Source organism: Melanaphis sacchari, unplaced genomic scaffold (assembly GCF_002803265.2).
Source record: "Melanaphis sacchari strain LSU unplaced genomic scaffold, SCAv2.0 Contig19_pilon_pilon, whole genome shotgun sequence".
NCBI classification, from domain to species: domain Eukaryota; kingdom Metazoa; phylum Arthropoda; class Insecta; order Hemiptera; family Aphididae; genus Melanaphis; species Melanaphis sacchari.
In genome coordinates, this window is record NW_020270975.1 from 467,963 (window position 1) to 485,930 (window position 17,968).

The 17,968-nt window shown below is 26.4% G+C and overlaps 2 protein-coding genes across 4 annotated transcripts; one reads left to right on the top strand and one right to left on the bottom strand.

Annotated features, from left to right (window-relative positions):
• Nucleotides 1–61: 61 nt before the first annotated feature.
• Nucleotides 62–322, bottom strand: LOC112593027 (small lysine-rich protein 1). The gene has a single exon (XM_025337244.1). It carries the CDS (start codon nucleotides 320–322, stop codon nucleotides 62–64), a length of 261 nt encoding a protein of 86 aa, XP_025193029.1.
• A 1,856-nt stretch (nucleotides 323–2,178) lies between these two features.
• Nucleotides 2,179–5,504, top strand: LOC112593012 (mitochondrial folate transporter/carrier). Of its 3 annotated transcripts, none has more exons than XM_025337220.1 (7): nucleotides 2,179–2,475; nucleotides 2,740–2,924; nucleotides 2,996–3,146; nucleotides 3,212–3,458; nucleotides 3,905–4,018; nucleotides 4,149–4,294; nucleotides 5,343–5,504. In XM_025337220.1, exons 2-7 carry the CDS (start codon nucleotides 2,759–2,761, stop codon nucleotides 5,473–5,475), a joined length of 957 nt encoding a protein of 318 aa, XP_025193005.1. In that variant the 5' UTR covers nucleotides 2,179–2,475; nucleotides 2,740–2,758; the 3' UTR covers nucleotides 5,476–5,504. The 3 variants fall into 3 exon arrangements, with proteins under 3 accessions (XP_025193005.1, XP_025193003.1, XP_025193004.1); XM_025337218.1 differs by having other exon boundaries at nucleotides 2,697–2,924; nucleotides 5,343–5,475; XM_025337219.1 differs by lacking the exon at nucleotides 2,179–2,475 and having other exon boundaries at nucleotides 2,720–2,924.
• The last annotated feature ends 12,464 nt before the right edge of the window (nucleotides 5,505–17,968 follow it).

The window sequence follows — 17,968 nt, forward strand, 5'->3', positions numbered from 1 at the left end:
TTTTTATTACAAAAAGTCAATAACATATTTTTATTGCATTTTTACTGATCCATTTTTATTCTTATTTGCCTTTTTTGCCACCTTTCTTTTTCTTCTTCTTTTGTGCCTGTGGCCATGGAAATCCTCGGCACTTCAGCAGATCTTGTACATTGTGACATGTATGGTAAGCATTATCCATAGCACATTCATTAAATACATCCACCAAGTTCCTCGACTTTTTACCCTCTTTCCGTGTCTTTATTGTTGTTGGTGTTTGCTTCTTTGTTTTTTTGTCGTCTTTAGAATTTATTTCTTTTTTTTTTTCACTTCCTTGTTTACTCATTTTTTTCTTAAAACTCACTTAATTTAACATATAAAGTGTAGTATTTAAATTTAAGTTAAAATATTAATTTTAGATTAGCTGTTAGTTGTTATTCTGTGTACAACTATTGATCAAACATCAAGTTCCCCATAGATACAATATTGTATCACATCAGGACACCATGTACAACATCGATAATGAGGGCCCCTACCCATTTACCCAATAATATTCTTGTTTAGAATATCTAATTAAAGACGTTTTTAAAAGATTAATATTTTTTAAACCATGGTTAGAACTTAGATTAATAAGCCCACAGTTTAAATTTACATCAGAGCTCAATCATCAATCCACAGTACTAATTAACTTTGTCCTGAAGACTAAGGAGTAAGAATATAAGATAGTGCATTTAATTTTTATTTAGTTGATTCTGTCCACTCATATTTTGAGAAGTGCTCCAAATTTATACTGATAATTTTTTTTAAACAATTTAAGTAATTATGCATACCTAAAATAGTAAAACCATTAATTTATTCATTCTATATCAACTTTAAGGAAAACCATCTTAGTAAATTATTTTATACCTATGTCTTATTCATAAGTTATTTTCATGGCCGTATCTGAGGGGAGTTTGGATCCCCCCCCTAAATTCTTAAATAGATTACTAATGTATAATAACTATTTATTTTTCATACCTATCAATATAAATATTTTCAATTATAAATGGCTAAGACTCCAATTTATTAAATTGATTATTGACCATTTTTACATCAAAACCTTAAAATATGGTCAAAATATTATTATAGCATCTAATAATAGAATGTTATTGATCGACAACTACCGCTATCGGTGCCAATCGGCACCGTTATACCAATATTATATTTGTGTAAATTATAAATATACTAAATATACCGTCATTCGCCAGCCTTTGATAAACATGTTGAATTATCTTCTTATTAAATAAAGTGTAAGGTGACAAGATCTGTCATTTTATTTATTTGATCATATAGATTTAAATAAAATGAGATCTTTTTATTTTTAAACAAATTTTCAAATTTAATAAATATACAATGTACCTATACTTTTTTTTGTTAACAGATTTTGAATCCCCTTGAAAAATAATTTCTGGTTAAACTTTGGTTATATCGGTTAAAAATGGACTTAGGGTTCAATTTTTTCGGAGGTTTCTAGTTAAGTGAGCATATAATATATTACCGATTTAAAGATTAAAAGATACTAGTGATGAAATTATATACTATAGATAATAATTAATATAAAAGATATTATATTATTTATATAAAATATAGTATTTATAATATGATGATGAGAATTGAATTGCGGTTATCTTAAATCTGCGATTTATAGGTAAGTTGTTCGACAGAAAATCTATCAAGAGACAATAGATTAAAAGCATTTTTTAATATCATTTAAATTTGCCACAAAGTTTTTAGAGGAATCTAATATTATGTGAGATACCTATAATAATAACATGTAATAGTAATTATTATTTATTACCAGTGCCAATTTTCATATTACATTATTTATTAATCAAAGGTTGAAAGGTCAATATTAACTTTGCAGTGTTGTATTGTGGAATGTGAACTATGTATACTGTATAGTGAATAGTGATTTGGATTTGTGCCATTTGTGGTTTTATGAATTATGAAGAATTAACTTGTGAGTTTTGATATAATAGAATGGTAATGGTATATAATCGACAATCGTCAATTCGTCACCCGTAATCTGTTTCTATACCGTACTACCGTAGAATTGTGGAAATCACTGTTAACCAGTATTACCAATAGATAAATCGGAGGAAGTGGTATAGTCTGAAGTATGATCGCACTGGTGCCGCTGGCCTTGTGATAAAAATAATCTGACGAAATCAATTTTCTCTTTTGTTCCCTCTAATAAAAGTTAAAACGTCTCTCTTAATTCTATTCGCTTCACTGTGCGGTTAAGTTGTTTCGCGTTCGATTAATAAAGTTCGTTTCTGAAACTTCTATTAGAATAATGTGGACTTCATTCAAACCAGAAAGTTTTTTCGACCGGTAAAATACTAGAACTGGTGGAAGGCATCGAATACCTTCACCCTATGCTTCATCGTACACGACATGTCGTCGAACAAAATCCTATGTGATAGTCAATTGTGATAAATACCTAATACCTACCTATAAGTTAGTTTAATTAATTATTTTCGATATATATTTATTTTGTTAATATATATTATTTATTAGTATATATTATGTATATAAATAAATATATTCCATTAATTAAGTGTTAGAAGAGTTTAATTTAATTTGGTTAATACACAGTAGTTTATTTTATTATATTGATTTATTTCTCTATGATACAACTATCTTATACAATTTCTTGAACCGTGCGTGTGTATTAAAAGTTTGGCCGTATAGCGGTGTGACAATGAACGTTCTTGGCTCTAGAACATCAACAGTCAATCGTATGCCTGATATGGGACAACCAACTAAGCCGCTGACTAACAGTCCACCCGTAACAAAATCATTGTTTCCACATGTAAAGATAGAACATTTGGTGGCTGGCTTTTCAGGCGGTGTCGCATCTACACTCATACTTCATCCTCTAGATTTATTGAAAATCCGATTTGCTGGTGAGTAATTGATATAATTTTCATCCCATTTTAATTCAAACTTTAATTTTATGTATATTTATGTCTTACAGTCAATGATGGAAGAAATACAATACCAAGTTATGCGGGATTGGGAAATGCTGTCACTACAATATTTAGACAAGAAGGAATTAAAGGACTTTATAAAGGAGTTACACCAAATGTTTGGGGGTCAGGAAGCGCATGGGGTTTTTATTTCCTATTGTAAGTAAATCTAGTATAAGGAAATAACATTAATTTTACTAAAAGTCTACAATATGTGTTTTTAGTTATAATTCAATTAAAGCTTGGATTCAAGGTGACAACACTAAAAAACCTCTGGGTCCAGCATTACATATGACTGCTGCAGCAGAAGCAGGCATTCTCACATTAATAATAACCAATCCAGTATGGGTTGTCAAAACTCGTTTGTGTTTGCAGTTTGATAAGCCCAATGATCCAAGCAAGTTGTACAGTGGCATGTGGGATGCATTTCGGAAGATTTATGGTGCCGAGGGTGTACGAGGCCTGTATAAGGTATTCTATAATACCTGACAGTTTAAGGATGAATTAAAAAATATTTGTTGCATAGACTAGATTTATACAATTTATTTGTTCTCTGTATATTTAATTTAAATAAAAAATAAAAACATTAGATGAAGTTAAATATTAAAGTCAGAAAAGTAATATAAAACATAAATAAAAACATATTTCACAAAATTTGAAAACTAAGTAATTATTTAAAAAGTTATTTTAAAACTTAAAGTTAAATTGTATAACACATGCTTGCCATTTATTTTTAATTTCTAAGTATATATTTCAAATAAACTTGTAAAGTAAATTTTAATTTATAATCTAATTCTACACGCTTTGATAGATAACAAGTTTATTATTTTTGTATTGGTTTAAATAATAAATAACAGATGGATGTAATAGATACCCTTTGCCAAAAAAAAAGTAGTTGGTCATGTACATTATTATAGGGCTTTGTTCCTGGTATGTTTGGCGTATCTCATGGTGCTCTGCAGTTCATGACTTACGAGGAGATGAAGACTTTTTATAATGAATATAGAAGATTACCAATTGATGCTAAACTGGTAAGTTATAAATACGAGGTGATTGATTTAACATTAATAACTTGAATTTAAGTGTTTTTGTTAAGTTGATCACTCTGTATAGTCCAATTATAAATATTTATTACTAATTACATTTAATTATTTGTCACAGGATACATCCGAATACATTGTATTTGCAGCATTTTCAAAACTAATAGCAGCTGGTCTAACATATCCGTATCAAGTTATTCGCGCGAGACTGCAAGATCAACACCGTGAATACCGAGGCACTTGGCATTGTATAACCCAAACATGGAGGTACGAAGGTGCTGGTGGATTCTATAAGGGATTATCGCCATATTTATTACATGTGCTTCCAAATATTTGTCTTGTGTTGTTGATATATGAGAAATTTACAAACACTTAATATTCTATTACATCAATATCAGTAAAAATAAACAAAACCTATCAGTCCTGTGTTAGTTTTTTTGATTCCAAGTATTTTTATTTTCTTTATATTTAGTATTAATAAAATGTTTTATTCTTTATGTTAAATTAAAATTTAATGCCCCTTATATTTATATATTGATATAAATATAAATATGTATATATTATTCACCTCAATTGTGCAATACTCAAAATTATAATTTTCTCATTCAAAAGTTAATGACAACTGAATAAGTTAATTAAAATTAACAATTATCAGTCTACATTTATTTAATTTTTGATTTTTATTCATATAACATGATTATTGCCTTTTGACAAATACTTGCCCCTGTCAAAACTATTTTTCTTGTAGACAGAATTATACTATGACAATACTCCTCTTAGTTGTATGTGTATTAATAGATATATTGTAATATATGTTATATTTCTTTGTTTTTCAATATTTTTATTTCTTAACGATTAGTCCTAGTCGCTCAAATTTATTTCACAATTGGTATTTTTTTTGTTTTTAATATATTATACAATTTCAACAATGTGATAAGTAATATTATTTTAATTTTATACCGTATTATGATAAAGTAATATTTTCCGAAAGTTAGTTTTTAAAGTTTGTTCTGTCGTCGCGATACACTGATAATTGCAGTTAAAATAAACTAAGTTTTAATATTTTTACTGTTTCTATTAATTTGGTTTACGTTAAAGAAATATTTTGTATAAATATTTTCTTTTTTATCGTGTTCATTGTTATTAAACATGTAAAATATAAATATAGATCACGTGATTAATATATTTGTAGTTCGTTTTAACATGTCATTTAACAGTGTGTTGCGGTGCTGCCAGTAGCATAACAAAAAAATTGGTAAGATATTTTTGATTATGTATTAAATGTTTTGATTTCAATAATTTTATTTTTTTTCAGGTATGAAAGTATGCGAGGGTTTTATAAAGGAATTGGGCCTAATCTATTAAGAGTTGTACCAGCAACAATCATCACATTTGCAGTCTTTGAAAATTTATCTTCATATTTAATTAAGTTGAATAGTATACCTTAATTTTATGAATTTTAAAATAGTCATTAGTAATTCCCATAGATTTTGTGATATTTTATTTTATAAACCTTATTAATAATATTAAACAATGTGTATAAAATCAAAAGTTGTTAATTAGTAATTGTTGACTACTATAATAGTATACTTAATAATGTTAGTTTCAATTATATGTACTTAAATTATAATATTTGAGCAGTTTATTGAATCTAGTTTGTATCATATAATTTATTGAGTTATTAATTTCTGATAAAACGTTACATTATACTTTTAATTTAAAGTAAAAAATTTGCTTAAGATTTAAAATATGTTTATAGTGTTAATTGTAATATATTGTAAAAGTAATATTAATAATACTATAAAGCAGACATCGTCAACCCACGGAATTATTTTCTGCGGCCCTCCAAGTATATACTATCATGTTTTTTTAAATTTAAATTTAATTAAATTATTGTCTAATATATATTCAGGTATAAAATAATTTCAAGTGAAATTCAAATTATTACACAAATATATCAATGGACAGCGCTTGGACAGTTGTACGTTGCAAAATTTTAATTGAAAAATTTACAAAATTCAATTTACAGTAGAGTCTCGTTAATCCGGACTCTCTCCGGATTAAACGAAATGACGTTTTTTTTTAACTTACTCATTAATAAACCAAATGTACAAAGCCTCGTCTAAAGCTTCGTTGTTTGGTTTTCTTAATGTGCGTCTGTTACCTAAGCTGTCATTTTATGTTGTTTTTATAATAAGCAGAGGAAAAAATAAACGCAACGGTCTACACTGGTACACAATCACCACTAAACAAAATAATATCACAATACTTATGTACCTAATCGAAACAATAATACATACCTTTATTATGGGTATTCCTGAATATTAGCAAAAAATATCACAAATCAAAATATATAATCGAAACGATAATATCTTAATTATGGGTATTCCCGAATATATATATATTATACATGAGTATTAAATACGAAACATACATTGTCCGGATGTCCGGATTAGCGATGTCCGGATTAGCGGGACTCTACTGTAATACAATTTCCTAACTTTTATGTACGTGAGAAAAAAATCAACTTGTTTCAAAACCCTTTTTCTATTGACAATGATGACATTGAATCTAATTTACAGGTGAAAGTCATAGAATTGCAAAACTACTGTTTTAAAAACTGCTTTTAAAGAAAGTAATGAACATAAAATATTTTATTTAAGTCTTTTTGAAATTAATTTAAAGGTATAAAAGTTTTACTCATAATTATGTTTATTGCTTTTGGTCGTACTTATCTTTGTGAGCAAACGTTTTCAATAGTTATTTTGAAAAAAATAAATATTGTTCATGATCAAGCAAAATTAGCAATAAACATTTGAATGCAGTGTTAAGAACATCTATTATGAAACCAGATATAAACAAATTAAAGCGAAAAAGTCTACCTTAAAAATTATTCTAGAAACTAAATATTTATGTTCTTTTGCACTTGAGAATTAATAATTTTTTTTAAATTTTTTCTTCTATTGTATTTTATTCAAAATAAGTTAATAACAACAACCTAGCAATGTGAAACTCATAACATGATTATAACTATTTTATATTTAAAGTTTATTATTATATGTTAAAATTGTATTTTTAGTAACATTAGTTTTTATTTTGTATGCGACCCTTAATGAAAAGCTGTTATAAAATATTCCCCATGTAAATAAAAAGGTTGCTGACTTTTGCTATAAAGTTTTATTAATTTATTTGATATTGTGTAATTTACATAGTACCTTCAATGCATTAATTTTACTTAGAATTAGGTTATGTTAATTCTCATAGTTTAATAACTTTAATATAATTCAATGTTTTAGTTCTTATTACTACAATACTACCAAACGACCAAGCTGTTAAGACTGTATTTTAGGCAAGGTGTGTTTTAAGATGAATGAGTTTTATAACTTGTTGATTAATGTTTATAATGTCTTTTAGTTAAAAAATTATTTAGATTCTTATTTAAAATATAAAAAAAAATGATACCATATCAATATAATATTAATATTTTATACTGTAGTATTGCATACTTGCCTATTAATTAAGGAATGTGTGTTGAGAATTTCAGTATTCAAACAGTATGTACTCTTGTGTTATATGTTATAACTTGAGATATTTTCTTTTTAGTAAATTGTTATAGAAAATTAAAATTTCTAAAAAAATCAAATTCAAAATTATTTATTTAGAATATTTTTTACATTTTATAGGTACTGATGTACCTATCTTTCTAGTTTAAGATTGGGCCTCAAATATTAATCATTTTCAGTTGATTTTTGCGAGGCATTAAACTTTTTCAATGTCTATGTGTAGTAAAGTGAGCGAATTGTAGAAACTAAATTCCTGTTCAGAAATCATGATTTCTTATTATTCATAAGAAGGGATAGCAGATAGCATCAATTAAGTATTGTTGGCTTAATTTAATGAATTCACAATTCACCCATTAATTATTATTAGAGTTAAAGGTTAAATATTGTTAAGTAGGTACCTACATTAATTGTGCTTAAACGTTGGCTTTTTTCAATATTTTACTTTTAACCAAAACAAGAGCATTTTAACTTAAAATATTTACAATACTTATATCTTAATTTAAGAATTTAAATAACTATCGAGGATAACCAACGCTTAAGCACAGATAATATTTTTACCTTTGATAATAAGTTAATTAGTTAATTCACTGTAATATTAAAGCTAACGATACACAATTAGTTTTACTGAACACGAATTTGCAATGTGTATGTTTGTAAGAAGGTGACAAAACAAACTCCCTCACAATAATTTATTATAGCGCATGATCGTTTCAACTTGAATTAAATATTGTGAATTGAAAAAATAAATGTTAATATTATACTTTAATGTTTATTATGTGGATACAGGGTATAATCTATACAAATAAATATTTATATATATATAAATATATTCAAGTTTAATTTGTCACTATTTAGTTTTTAATGATTAATAAACTATGATTTCTAATTAATTTCTTTCAAAATACCTACTTAAAACGTTTCCCAAAAACTGGTTGGGTGAAGGTTAGCTGATAAGGTTTTTATAAGTATTAGATAATATTGCAGATATATTTTATTATTTAATACCTAGTTATAAATTATAATTTATTGAAAGTTTATGAATCGTAGATATTTTAATATTTTATATCTGTATTTTAATTTTTTTTTTTTTTTGAAATATTTTTTTTTAATTTTACTATTATCATATCTATTTCTATTTAGGTTGTTTGTTGAATGCCATTGTTAAAATGAACTATCTATAGAATTAGATGTACCTAGTTTTTTTTTTTTTGTAACCGGTTTGTACTTTTATTTATAGCAACATATATTTAAATTTGGCTAAGATTCGGTAATGATTGATTCAAGAAGAAAACGATGTGTAGGTACAAGGATGGAAGAGTTGTAGAGGAGTAGGTATCTGGAATTTTTGATAACTTTCTTATACGAGTTAAGATATCTAAACATAAGAGTATCAGTCAATTAGATAGGTAACTAAGAAAACCATAACCAAAACATTTAAGATTTAATTGAGAAACTAAAGGGGCAAACAGACAAAATTGCGTACATAGAAGCACTGGATAAACTAAACGAAGAAATGGGATTAGTGGGAAATCATAGAAAAGTATACCAAATTTAGGAAAAACTAGAAAAATCTATTAAAAAGGCAGTCAGTGAAACGTTAAAGTAAAAAAATGGTTCAATGAAAAATGAAAGCTAGCAATAGCAAAGAGAAATGCGACAATTTTGAAGTTGACTAGGACTCCTAATGATTAGAACAGAAGGCAATTAGCAATTCAAGAGCGAGAACTAAAAAAAATTACTCGAACAGAAAAAAAATACTGTGAAATGAATCGTGTAAAAGATATAGAAACGGAATCTTTAGATGAATGCAAAAGTGTCTTTCAGTAAATGTAACGAAATAAAAATGCGTATTAGCTCGGCAGGACATAATATATAGAGAGCATAAGATCAGGCAATCTGAGAGGTGACAAAATGCATCCCACATGGAACGAGGCCATTGCAACAGTTAAAATGAAGATGGGCAGACAGAGTTTGGAGTGATCTGCAAATACTAGGAATTGTCAATGGCGAGAAGCGTGGTGAGAAGTGTTGGTTTGCTGTGAAGAGTTTAAATAGCTTATGTTAAGCCAAGAACAAAAATTAAATAATTTTGAACAAGTAAGATTGATTTTAAATACTTTTTTTATATATACTCGTAATTAATAAATTACTAATCTGAAAATTGATTTTTCGAAATAAGAAATTAAAATATTTAAAAATTATAACAATTTTATAAAAGCAAGAAAAAGTTTTCCCAAAAATATTATTTTGTAACAACATATTATAACTATTTTGTAAAAGAAATATTTTCAAAGTGTTATAGTGTTCTATTAAATAATAAAATGTCTTATGTTGAAATGTGAATCATTCTTTATAGTTCAAGTAGTTCAATAATAAATGATCTGTTATGACTGTAATTATTACCTAGAGGCTAAATTTATGCTATGCATTTCTTATTTAAATAATACTTAGGTAGGTATGTATCCATAATTTTAGTGAAATGTATTATGGGTACTGGTTATTTGCGCGGACGTAAGATCTTGGTACCTTCTATCAATTATATCTAAAGATTTCTAACTTTAATTCCTATGAACGGAAAATAAATAGGCGTTTCACTGCAACATATTGTAGAATAGATAGTAAATACCTCCTATATACCTATATATATTCAAAAATACTAATTTTTGTCTTATATTTTCCGGTGTCCCTGTGTATAGAAAACTGGTTGTGAAAGTAGGTACATATTAGACGAATGAATATTAGAGTGAAAATATTTTATAAGCAATTAAGTAATACACGAATAAGTACGTAATGATTATTGACTAATAAATTAAATATTGTGTTTTTGGTTTTAACTTTTTTTTAGTGTTTAACTTCAGTGTAAAGTATATTACTCTTTAGAAAATTGTTATAGTGATTAACCAACGACAATGATGTTCATTTTTTATAATACGTATTTATTTATTATACCTATATATTTTTAGGTAAATAGAAACTATTAATTCAATTTTTTCTTAATATGGATGAAGTGATCCAAACATTTTTTGTGGTTGAAAAATATAGTCTGGAAATTGATTACAAGTCATCAAACATTTTTTTAATCAACCATTTTAGACTGATTTCATTTTTAATTATTGAAAATCGGAAATCGGTCGGTACCGAAGAAATTACTGTAACTATAACAGTAGAGTGTACAAATACTTCCTTAAAACGAATACATTAACAACTAAATAAATGAAAAATATTATTGGCCATTAGGTTGGGTGTCCAAACTGGTAAATATTTTAATGAGTATTTTCTATAATATACTGTCGAAAATTCGTATAACAAAACTTTTTGTTATTAGATCGGTAATACAGAAATGTGCGCTGAGAAAATAACAAGAAGAGTAGAGATGATATAAGATCCGCGTATGATATAAAAAATGATTATTTTATTAAAATTTATTCAGCTTATCAGTTATATAGGTATTGTATTCTAAAATGAATGGTATGACATTCAAAAGTGTTGACGATTTAAAAAATCAAGGTTAAAAAATTCAGTAAAACTATAGTCATAACACTCAATAACTCCTATAATTAATATATATATATATTATATAACATAAGTTTCTACTACAGTGACTACATTTGTAGTCAAGTACAATTGTATAATTTGATAATCAAACTTGTATTATATTGTGTTATGAATTATTTAAATTAAAATACATTTTCAAATTTTAATAGATACAGGCATTTTAATATTAATATTAGACTATTTGTATACCACATTATATAAATCATAAATTGTGAAATCGCGTTCACATATATATATATTTTTTTTTTTTTTTTTTTTTTTTAGTTAAAGGTGACTTTTAAAAAAAATGTTTATATGTTGTTTATTTTACGTCCATAACAGGCAACGACTCTTAATATTTTGGTCCAAGGCTATATTATTTTTATTACGTTATTAAGGATAATAAATTATGTATGTACGATGTACCTATTGCTTACAGTTACATTCCCTAGCAATTATACCTATCCGAAGAATTTGACCTGAATTTGACCGGAATTTAATATAAAATTATATTGTAATCTCACAATTATTTCAATGCAAGTATACCTACATATCTACATAATTAGGTAAGTCATTTTTTTAGATCGCGAAGAACACTAGTATCAAATATTTTAAGTTATTTAACATATATGAGATATCAATATGCCTACCGAGTACCGAGGTGTACATATTATTGTCGAAGTCGAACGCAGAAATACTTATTTACGTCAACTCGTAAATGTTAGTAAACTGTTTTTTGATCTAGATGATGAAACATTGAAAATGAAACGAAGTTGACTTTAAATCTTTAAATTCAATAATACTGAATAATTCATTGATAGTATGATGTAAATTATTGTAAAATCCATTACGTTATTCGTAAGACACAAATCAATGTATATACATAAAAAAATGAATATTTTAATAGTCATAAATTTTCTGGAAAAAACATTTGTACTGTATGTATAATCTTATCACTTTTATTAGAATACACTTATTTACTGATCTAAATTTAAAATAGATATGTTTTATTCATCGTAAAACGTAATACGTAGTATCTTTATTTTTTGTTTTTACAAAAATAATTATATGATAAAATATAATATTTATGTTTTAGTTTTACTTTTATCTAACAAAAGAATTTTGAGCAGGTTTCATAGTACCTATCTATTCTACATTTCTAAATGCACATTTAGAAATGTAGAATATCTAAATGTATAGTGCACCTATATACTTGTAATCATAAAAATGACATACCCATCTTTTATACAGAAGCCCTTTTATTAAATACCTAAGTATTTAAGATATTTAATTATAAGTACTTAATTTTATAATACTTTTTGTATATATTTTCAAGATAACCTGAATTATTACCTGTATGATTATTTAATTATTATTTATAAAATAACCATGACATACAATTTTTTTTTAGTACAAATACTAATTAATTATTAGTTTCTAATATATTATACTAAATAGTAAATACACATATAAAATTATTTTATAAAGTTTTAACGACATGAGTACAGTAAGTCTTATTTCTAATATTTTTATTCCCTAAACATAGTTGTAACTTGTATGAAGGTTAATTTATTGTCATTAAACTATTACACAGATATCTAAACTGATCTAAAACATACGTCCAAATCTTGCATATACCAACTTGGATTATTTTTTTAAAATAATTTTAGAAGTTTAAAGCTATAAATAAGTAAGTAGGTACAAAGATTTTTAGGAGTCTTTAAATTTTTAAATATATTTGAGGAAAATTTAGCTTTTCTATATCTATTCATTCTATTAAAATAAACATAGATTCCAACTTCCTTGCTCTTAAAATGTCTAATAATAATTTTTTATTTTATTTATAAAATAGCCATTTTTTATCATATTTTTTAAAACATCGTAAAAAATTTTTATTAAAATTTAATGAAAATTTGAAACTTATGCCATCTAATGAGAATTTTCTTACTTACTTACGTATTACCATTAAAAAACGTACGTATAAATACGTAAAATACCTATATCGATTTGTCACTGAGGACCGAGTTACTAAGACTTAAGTGTAATACGGAAATTTCGGGGTGTAGATACCGTATTTAATTATTTTATAGTATCGTATTAAATACATAAACTATATTTATATCAATATATTATCATGATATTTATTTAGTAACCAGGTCATTCTTTAATCGAATTGTGTATTGCGAAATGGCAATGGTTAGAACTATTACTTATAAGGATGTTAGTTACATTAGTTATTAGCTATTACCTATCCACTTATACTGACATACCTACTGTAAATTGTAATAGATAGGTATATTATGTCAAATAATATACTAAAATAATATATACTTATATAATACGTTCTCTTTATTTATAATTTACTAATTATCTATAATTATCATCTAACTGCTGGGCATATTGTTAAAATTGAAAAAATAATATTTGTACTGTAAGTTTAAGGTACTCGAAACTTTCAGCCAATATGTATATTGTATAGGTATTATATTTACTGTAGTGAAACCTAAAAGCGCAAACGTCTATTTTTTTCGATAGACCAAAACTCAAAAATAAATATTGTATCCGTTATTCCGTTACACTATAAGTTTCCTTTTAAAATTATTAATTATTCATTTTAATTTAAATGTATATTTATTTTTTATAATAATTCAAAAATACATCAACATTCAACAGTGATAGAGTTCAGTTGAAGTTAGTATTATTACTATTATCGTATCGTATTTTATCGTAACGAAGTACGATGAAGTTTGATAAACATTAAAGATATACCTACGTTATATACAGTATAAACATATTTCTAACTTATAAAATATACTTTATTTTTGTAAAATTTATTTTCGCTTATGGTTTGTTAAAAATAGGTGTTATTGTTTTTTTGAGCTTTTGGGTTGCGTTTGGGTCATATATTTTGCGCTTATGGGCTCTAGCTTATTTACTTTAAATACTAGCGCCAATAGGATATTTTTCACATAGGGCTGTGTTAATAATGTTTTTCCAAAAATTACATTTGAGTACTATTGATATTTTGATGATTTCCTAGTTTAACGATATCCAATTTACCGACAATTAGTATTCACATCAATTTATCTAAATTATAGATACAATATATTAAATAAAAAATTATACTTAAGTGCAATTATATAACATTTATTGAAAACACCCAAGTGTAAATTAAATATTAACAAAACATGTAATTTTAAATCACTAAATGGCCATTAGAACATTTTAAAAATGTTTCTTGAATAAATTATAAACATATTATTCAAACAGTTAAAACAATAATAATTTATTTCCACTTTGGCTGCTCATTAGTTTTTTAATATACAGAGGACAAAGAAATATATCTATATCTATATATAGATATTATGCGATATTACTTGCAAACATTAGTTCAGCTTATATTACTAATAGTAATGTAATATCATTTTTTTTTTAAATATAGATGAAATATGAAATAAGTGCACCTGACACCTGTATAGAATGAAATTTCACTTGGTACAAGATTGAAATTTAATGGATACTGGAGAGATGAATAATGTTTATTTTGATCTAGTTATTTTAGTATACTTATATATACCTGAAAAGTATCTTTATTCTAATATAATAAACATCACATCAAATTAAAATTTTTTTTTAATTCTAAAATATTTTATAATCTATATCCTATTATGCCTTATTATTAATAGTATTAAATTACATACAATTAACGAAATTATGAATTCGTGTTTTTTATAAGATATATAGAATCTATACGGTTAGGTATATAGGCATAATAGGTATACGTGGAAAAGGACAGAATACATGCATGTATTGGTTTGTGTGAATAAAAAGTCAACACTAGTAACTCTTTGTTTGAGGGGTGAATGAGGAGAGAGATAAGAGTAGGAAATACTAAAGAGGAGAGAGAAGTGACAAGGAAAAGAGAAAAATTTGAGTAAATATTAATGCAATCTTTACACCACCTTATTTTCAGTCAACGACGAGGATTATCGGGAAGTATTAAGGTATTCATGTCACTAATTAGTGGGTTACTGTGGTTTACTATAGACGCGAGAAACAGAGAAGAATTGCTTGAAAAATATTACAGATTCTTTTTTAACTGTTTTAACATGTAAATCATTTTGAAGTGATTAATTTAAAATGTATTTTAAAGCATTTATAAGTTGACATTGAGTGATATTTTGGTAAATTTAGATTTTATTTAGAGTCGATTTCTTTGCCGCGCCCTACAGTTAAAGACAGTAAGTCTAAATTGGTTTTAAAAACGTCTTGTAAATTATCAATTTGTTTTTAAACTTGAGCATTTATTTTTAACGATATAATTTTGAGTAAACGAGAACGAAAGTTTAAAATTGATCTTTTGGATCTTATGTACAGTTTTCAAGTTAATTTTTGTCTAGAGTGAGGCTTTAATATTTAGCTTTATCGGATGAAAGTATATGTATATGTATGTTATATTGTTATCCACAGAAACTAACGAGCATAGTGAAGAGAGTCCATGTTTAACGTAAAGGTGGTATAAATTATTGACTTGCTAGGATTCAATTCAATTCTCTATTTGATGTACCATGATGAAATGAGACTTAGATAGATTTGTAAATTACCAGAGGCTATAAGGAGATTTTTATGAATTTAAATTACAGCTTTGTACGAATTTAAGATTTCATTAGCGATTTCATAACCAGGAATTTTTTTCCTAATACTTACCATTTTGTACGTTCCAGCAAAATTGGTTTATTATAACAGAGATATATTTTATACTTTTATTGGTCCTTTAAAATGGCTTTTATGAAGTATGATTGTGACGATACTGAATACTGTAATAAATAATAATGTAAATAGTGATTTGCAAAATGAAATTTAAATAGGTGGTTCAAATAATTTGATTGTTCCATCTACCCCTCTAAATATTATTTTTTTTAGTCATAGCTATAAATAATTTAATGACTTTTTTGTGTTTCATAAAATTATTGCAGAAATGCACCTACAGTAATCTTTTATAATTACTTTACCCACTCCCCAAATTTTTAAAGCAGTTCAATAATTGAACTATCCGAAGTACGAACTCGGCGTAATAATCTTAAATAATAATGCATTTGTTAAAATAATGGGCCGATAAAAGTTATTCGTGTAATTGTTTGAGTCGCAAAATTTGATAAAGGAAATAACAAGTTTTTAATTTATTAGGAATAGGATTAGGATGTATTGAAGGCGTGTATAAATTCGTTTATATTATTATTATGTTTACTATTATAGCAAATACTATTTTATTGTAAATTATAGATACTGTAAATCCTAGCTGTAGTAATTCCAGTATGGGAATTATCTATAGATAAAAACACGGCACCCGTCTCAATAGTTAAATTAATTATTTTCTATCTTATCAAAACTATATAATTAAAATACAATTTATTTATTTAATTGATCACAAATTAAGATAGTACATTCTCATCTTAATATTTGTATAAGATAAACGAGTTTAAATAATGTACATATTGTTCATACCTTTAAACCATTACCCTACATTACATTATAGAAAGGTATTGAAAAAATATTTTTATACGTAATTATCAGAAAAACTATTTTAAATGGAGATTATCGAGCAGTTGATTTTTTTTTATTAAATATTTTTTATTAGTTGTTTTTAACTCATAATAAATAAATGTAAGTGGTTTTTACGGTAGGTAAAAAGTTTAATAAATAAAAAATAACCAAGTAGATAAGTCATTTTGCTATAATATTTCTGTATAATATTGTGTACATAATAAAACTGGTAAAGGTGACGAGTGTATACCTCGTAAATGAATTGGTTATTGACCATTGTAAAATGACTAAAATGAAATAAATGAATAATGGGTATACTATTCTCGAATTCAATGAAAATTTAAAATTCATTGCGAAAATTTTTAAGTCTTTAAGATTGATATTTATTGAATCAAAGTGTATATTAAATAATTCATGTCGTCGCAGGACACTGATGAGTGAAGAAATATCTGTCGCTTTATTTTTATTTTATCTACTAAGCACTTTTTAATAATTGTGTTCATTGTAATTTTCAAAAACTATATCATTGAAGGGTAGATAATTAAAAGAATATTTAAATGAGTTTTGACAACAATAGTCTACCGTTGTACTTCGTCTCATAACATCACTAGGAATCGAAATTTGAATCAATTATTCATAAAAATTGTATTTTTCTCCGCAATTTATTGTGCGTGTTCACGGAGTAAGTATTATGAAATATTATTATTGAGAACATATTATACGCAGTACCCCACAGTGTTGGGGCTCGATTCAATGCTGTACCATACATTTAAAATGTGTGCTCGTTTTTATCTCGTTTAATATTACCGATCACTGATCAGCCAAGAAGACCGGGCAATAACTCGCTATTTTACTTGGTGGGTAGTGGTAGATATCTATTGCAACGAGTGCAAGACGTAACACAACACTAAAAAGTAAAAACGCATCTCCCGTAGTCCCGTCAACGATCGGTCTCGCCACACGCGGCGGCAGAACAGTGATTATTGTTTGTTATTATTCTTATTAAACTATTGTTGTCGGTGCCGCGTCGACTGCTGCGTGTGCATGTGTAGCATCGTATTACATTATTATTACTATTATACATATATCGTACAATGCACAGGCATGGTACCTATATACATGGCCGCCGCGCAGGTAGAACCATAACTCGTATCCCGATCGGTTTGGTCAAAATATTATTATCTCGGCGCGCACACCTGTCGTCGTTGCCCCGAGATGGCGGTACCTGGCGCGCCTTGGTAAACCGCGCACGACAAACCGATACCACGCGACTCGCCGACCGCCCATAAACATTCGTGAA